Raw genomic sequence first — 6,000 nt, forward strand, 5'->3', positions numbered from 1 at the left:
CAACACATAAAACTGAAGTTCTTAGCAATGCAAGGACTTGTCTAAAAGTACATCCATAGGAGTTGCCGTTGTGGCTCAGCGGTAACGAATCCGACTAGTATCCATGCAGACACAGGTTCAATCCCTGGCCTTGCTCATTGGGTCGAGGATCCAGTGTTGCTGTGAGCTGTGGTGTAGGCTTGGATCTGGCGTTGCTGTAGCTGTGGTGTAGGCCGGCAGCTGTAGCTCCAGTTCCACCCCTAGCCTGGAACCTCCCATATGCCATGGGTGAGGCCCTAAAAAGACAAAAAAAAAAAAAAAAAAAAAAAGTCCCCCCCCCACAACGTATTGGGTGGCCACACAGAATTTTTTCCTACTATCAGGGGCAGACTGGCTGATAAAACATCCTGGAGGGGACTGTCCCTCTGCAGTGGTGGGGGTCTTAGGATGATCAGAAGAATCTGGAGGAGGAGGGAACTTGCAGAAGCGGGAAGCTTGGCGTCCTTCCTGAGAGCGGGGCGGTTAGGAGGAGAGAGTAGAGGGACGAGAGAGCTGTCTGACTCCCTAGGCTTTTGATTATAGGAGGTAAAGGTCACAGGAGAGACTTAGTCCTGGAATTTTCTGGTGAACTGGCTAGGTTCCTCTGAGAATCTGCCTAAGTGTGTGCAACACTGGTAGAGGCTGGACAAAGCAAAGGGGTATGGACTTTAGGAATTCCCTGAGGCCTGCCTACTACTTCCTGAAGGGGCAAAGAAGCTTTGGCTGCACTTTTGGTAAGGAAGGGCCAAGAGGCTTGTAGGGTGGGAGAGAGGCTGAAGATGGTGAAGAAATATCAGGGCTTCTGCCTCAGACCCCTGTTCCTCTAGGGGTGCCCCTATAGGGGGCTCCATAGCAGGCTTTTGTGTAGCCCGAATGGGGCCCAGCCAGACATGTTTCCCTGACACAGGATGTGCATAGCTCCAGGTTCTCCCTCAGGGCCATAAAAGCTTGAACACAAGGAACCTCTGTCCATTTTCCCTACATTTTGCTAAAGGTGCTTAACTGTAGTTAACTATGTCTAACTATATTCGAGGCTTCCATTTTCCGGCCAGGCCTCATCCCCCTCAAGTCTGTGTCAGGGCCAGGTTGTATTGAAAAAGGAAATGGAGTTCCCATCGTGACTCAGCAGGAACAAACCCGACTAGCGTCCGTGAGGACACAGGTTCAATCCCTAGCCTCGCCTAAGGGGTTAGAGATCTGGCCTTGCCGTGAGCTGTGGTGCAGGCTGCAGACAAAGGCTGAAATCTGGCATTGCTGCGGCTGTGACCTAGGCCGGCAGCTACAGCTCCTGGGAACTTCCATATGCCTCAGGTGTGGCCCTAAAAAGCAAAAGAAAAAAGAAAGAAGGAAAAAGGAAATGAGCTTTTTTTCCTTTTACAGAATCTAGAGAAAGCTTGTCCCAGTGACTCGATGCACCAGAGGGGTGAGTCCTTGGGGATGGAGGGAGTGTCTCCCATCATTCCTTCAAGAAGACGATGCTCCTGCAACAGAGAGGAGCACTAGCGTTGGGAGGTCCCGTGGGGGCTCCCTGAGACAGGACTGGTTCCAAGCATCCCCGTGTCTACCTAGTGCTGTCAACCCTAGCCGCAGCGGGGGCCAGCTACTCCCCCGTGTGGCAGCCCTGCCGGCCAGGGTGTCCTGGGACCCATGTGCTATCCTGGCATCCATGGTACCCAGGATGAGCAACCTTCCTGAAGTTTCCTCTATGAATTCTATGGATTAATCCCTGTGTTCTGGGGGTATTTTTCCTGGAACAGAAATCTTCATAGTTGTAAGGACCTGTGTAAGTCCCAGCTTTCTTTCTGAAAACAGGCATTGGCCAGAAAGGGAGATAGTTAGTGGAAAAACCTCTCCTTGCCTTTCCCTTTTGTGGGTGGCATTTCAGAGCCTCGGCCTGGCCCTTCCACCTATCCCTTCCCACACGCGCTCCATCCAGCAGCAGCCGGCCGGGTGCAGTGAGGGAGTGTGGCAGTCAAGGCGGAGGCACCCTGTCTGTGCTTAGAGGGACAGAGGGTCTGGCAGCCCTGTGAGGGCCTTCCTATGGCACAGGACCCAGAAGAGGCAAGCCCTGTGATGGGGGAAGCGGTCAGGCCTGGGCTCCAGTATTCTCTGGGTGCAGCCAAGTGCACGAGCCACCCTCGGAAGCGGTAGTACAATGGGCGGAAGGAGGTGATGCCCCGTGGGTCTTGAAAAGAAAGCAAAGCAGAGAGCTAGCGAGAGAGACAGACCCCAAGAGTGAAAGTCAGGGGCCTTATGTCATAGCTGAATGAGGCTTGAATTCCCTGGTTTCGGCACCAAAAATATTTGGGGTGGGGGGTTGCCGTCGGGTGAGAATGCTAACCTCACCACTTGAAGTAGGTCCCCAGAACTTTGTGTGTTTGGAGAAAGAATTCGGCAAAGAGACTGCAGGTAGTGAGGCAAATAAGTGTTTATTTGAAGAGAGAAGAGAGATGCAGAGAACGCACAGGAAGGTGGGGGGGCGGAGATGGGGGAGAAGGACAGATCACAGTTGCTCAGCCTGGGCCCCATCTAGCGCCTGCTTCTTTGGCATCAGAAGAGCAGAGTTCAAGACATTTGTGTGCTATTTATCAGCAGCGGGCCCCTGTGCAAATCATCAAATTTTCTGACCCTTGGAAGCCTCATTTTGCAAATGAGGGCGCTACTACCTCACTTTTTGTGATCTAACGGACGGAAAGCTCCAGAACTGAGGCAACATAGCTGCCACTCAGATGGTATTTCTTTTCTTCTTTCACCAGATTTCTCTGGCTCGCCTCCTCATCTCACCCTCAGCCTCACTCTGGAGATAATCAGCTATGGGGCAGGTCACTGGCGATTTCCCGAAGGCTCAGATTGTGCCGCCTACATGTCTGGGATGTGCCACCTCAAGACTAGACCTGGCTCGTGGTGGCCTGACTCCCCTCTGGGTTGACGTCTTCATCTGTGATGTGCGGGTGGATCAGCTCCGGGCACGTAACAGGCCCTGGGAAGTGATGGTCGAACGAAAGCCTGAGTCTGCTGCAGAAAGACGGTAGATCCTGGGAAGGCCCTTTAGGGGGGTGTCCAGTTGTTTCCATAGAAAACATCATCATCGGGGTAACAGAGGCTGACGTCATAGGCAGGGGGTGGAGTCAGCGGTTCCAGTTTGGGGACAGTCCACAAGCTCTGCAGGTCAGGGACAGTGGACACAACCCGTGCTCCCCGAAGCCGCAGGCTGACTGGGGGTCTTCCATGGCTTCCTGAGGTCACAGATCCTTCTGAGCCCACTCGCCTGTCCAATCTGGCTCTCCTGGGCTCCTCTGGGTGGCTAGGCTGTCCCTCCTCATGTGCTGGGGGGATCACAACAACACTGCTGTAGGAGGGGGGTTGATCCAGCTCTTGGGGGTGGCTCTGTGATTCCAACACCGTGGCCTCTTCGTAGGCTGGCACTTCAAAGGCTTCATTGTCCCTGAGGGGGGAGCAAAAAAGTCATTAGTGGCTTCTTGAAAGGAACCTTTTTCTCCCCCGCATCTACTCTCTACCAGCAAAAGACCCCTCCCCTGGCTCCCAACCCCTCTACTCCCTGATACCAGTGACGAGGGAGAGCAGTGGCTGTATGCCTGGAGACAAGAGGGACACAGGGAGAGTGGGTCCGTGTGTATTCCTCCAGTCCTGCCCACCCCTTAACTCACCGTGCATTGCTTGAGGCCCCTGGGCTCTCAGTCTGCATGGATTGAGACCCCCGTTCCAAAAGGCAGGCCAGGAAGCAGACCAACAAGAAGAAGCCGCTCAAGCTGAGAAAGAAATAAGCAACAGGGGCGATGTCCGGCCGTATCCCCAGCAAAGCCAGCCCCAGGAGGAAGGAGGCGCAGCACAGGAAGAGAAAGGGCTTCTCCAGTCTCCCCCACAGCTGGCTTGGCACCATGGCCCCTCCCCAACTCCTGCAAAGAGAAACACACCTGTTGTGTCCAAACTAGCAACTGGCATCATGGCCGGGTCAGATTTCCAAGTACTTGGGGTTTCATTTTCTTCAGTCTCAAAGAAATGGCCCAAAGACATGATGTGCAGGGTCCCCTTCAGTTCTGGAATTCTCTAGGCGCGCACGGTTGTCCCAGGGGAGAAGAGCCAGGAAACCAGCCCGGAGTCCTGCCTCCCAGCCCTCAAGCACGTTTCCCACGTCATGGCCTGGCCTGCCTTCCTTCTTCCTCCTTCGCTGTGATCTCTAAGTTTCTACCCCTCCAGGACCCAGTCCTGGGCACACCTTGCCTCCGGCCTTAGTGCTCACCTGGCATCTCTGGAATCCAGGTGTTGGGCAGGCCCTGCCCTTTATTACTGCTTTCGCCCAACCTTCACTCCCCGCCTCCCCGGCCCGAGGCCCTCCGTCTGACCCTGCAGGGGAGAGAGGCCCACTTACCCTGTCTGACCTCGTTTCCCCATTTTCTCCAGTCAGCCCAGGCTCCAGGCAGAGGGAGAAAGTTCACAGGGACACAACAAAGCCACAGGCCAGAACTACCCCAGAATCTTACAAAGGCCTGGGGCAGAGTAATCCCTGACCTCTCTACGTACGTCAGCATCCCCCACCTCTACCGACCCTAACTTCGGAAACTCAGATTTCGAGTTTCCTGCCTGCCTGGCGTTATCACCGCAGGGGCTGGGAGGCTGCAGGGGAAGAAGCCGTTTCTTTCCTCTGCAACAGAACACCGCTGGCTGGCAGCCCCACGGCCAAACCAGCCCATCAGGAGTTCCCTGAAATCTGCACAGCTAGGAGTCACGGATTCTACCAAGGAGCCAGACCCTCCCACCCCTCTTACCTGCACCGAGTTCTTCCCTCACCTGTCTCACCAGACTCCGCGCTAAGTAGGTTGTGGGGAGTGGGAGGCGGGGGAGGGGGTGGAGCCCACTGGTTCCACCCACTTTTCTGCGCGAATCTCCTCCCTCCTGTCCAGCTTCCTCCGCCCCTTTTCTGCTTAAGGCTGAACTCCTACCGCCCCACCTTAATTTTTCCGGCCCTCACTGTACTGCACCCACCCCCTCCAGAGCCCTAAAGAAAGTCCTCCCCACCCTCACCTGCCGTCGTCCTCGTGATCTTCGTACTTCGGACCAGAGTTAAATTCACCTTTCCTTTTCCCCTCAACGCAGTTTGCGTTGTACTCGGGTGCCTTGTGTTGTGCCTGGGAGCACAGACCGTGGTTTACTTAATCTCTAACTCACATAGTGCTTTACACGTGGAATGATGTGTCCTGCTTCCCTTGCCCAAGCGCCGTTTCTATGAAGTCCTTCTCTTCTGCAGACCTGTAAGATTGTTTGTGTGTAGTATATGCTTGTTGGCCCAGGTAAGTCTTAATTCTTCAAAGGCCACTTGCAAGGTGACACCTGCTGCAGAGACAGTATCCGCTGAGTCTGCATGGCATTCCCTCCCACCTCCGCTGCCTTTCCCGTTGTATAGTAATGTTCTGTTTACATACCTTCCCCCTGAAACCGAGCAGGACCCTGTGGGGCCCTCCTGGATACAAACGCTTTCTGTGTCCCCTGTTTCTGCTTTGTTGGGAAAAGGCTTCAGCTTCCTAGACCTTCCCAGAGTCCCTTAGGGCAGACTCAAATGGTTTCTTATTAGGGAAGGAAGGGAGTGTAAAACAAAGGAGGAGCAGTCCGGAAACAACAGTGCAAGGTCCTGCTGTGGCTCAGCAGAAACGAATCCAACTAGGATCTGTGAGGATGAGGGTTTGATCCCTGGCCTCGCTCAGTGGGTTAAGGATCCAGCATTGACGAGAGCTGTGGTGTAGGTCACTGAGGTGGCTCGGATCCCACATTGCTGTGATGTAGGCTGACAGCTGTGGCTTCTATTGGACCCCTAGCCCGGGAACTTCCATACGCTGCAGGTGCAACAAAAAACGAAACAAAGACAGAAGGAAGCAAGGAAGGAAGGAAGGAAGGAAAGAGAGAGAGAGAGAGAAAGAAAGAAAGAAAGAAAGAAAGAAAGAAAGAAAGAAAGAAAGAAAGAGAAAG

At 54.1% G+C, this 6,000-nt stretch overlaps 1 protein-coding gene across 4 annotated transcripts; it reads right to left on the reverse strand.

Annotated features, from left to right (window-relative positions):
- TMEM139 (transmembrane protein 139) lies at positions 2,429-5,672 on the reverse strand. 4 transcript variants are annotated; one of them, XM_013990764.1, is made up of 3 exons: positions 4,828-5,672; positions 3,687-3,935; positions 2,429-3,463 (listed from the first exon to the last, which is right to left on the reverse strand). In XM_013990764.1, exons 2-3 carry the CDS (start codon positions 3,917-3,919, stop codon positions 3,067-3,069), a joined length of 630 nt encoding a protein of 209 aa, XP_013846218.1. In that variant the 5' UTR covers positions 3,920-3,935; positions 4,828-5,672; the 3' UTR covers positions 2,429-3,066. The 4 variants fall into 4 exon arrangements, with proteins under 4 accessions (XP_013846218.1, XP_003134620.1, XP_005657778.1 ...); XM_003134572.4 differs by having other exon boundaries at positions 4,806-5,670; XM_005657721.2 differs by lacking the exon at positions 4,828-5,672 and adding an exon at positions 4,280-4,799.

This window comes from Sus scrofa, chromosome 18 (genome assembly GCF_000003025.6).
Source record: "Sus scrofa isolate TJ Tabasco breed Duroc chromosome 18, Sscrofa11.1, whole genome shotgun sequence".
Taxonomy (NCBI): domain Eukaryota; kingdom Metazoa; phylum Chordata; class Mammalia; order Artiodactyla; family Suidae; genus Sus; species Sus scrofa.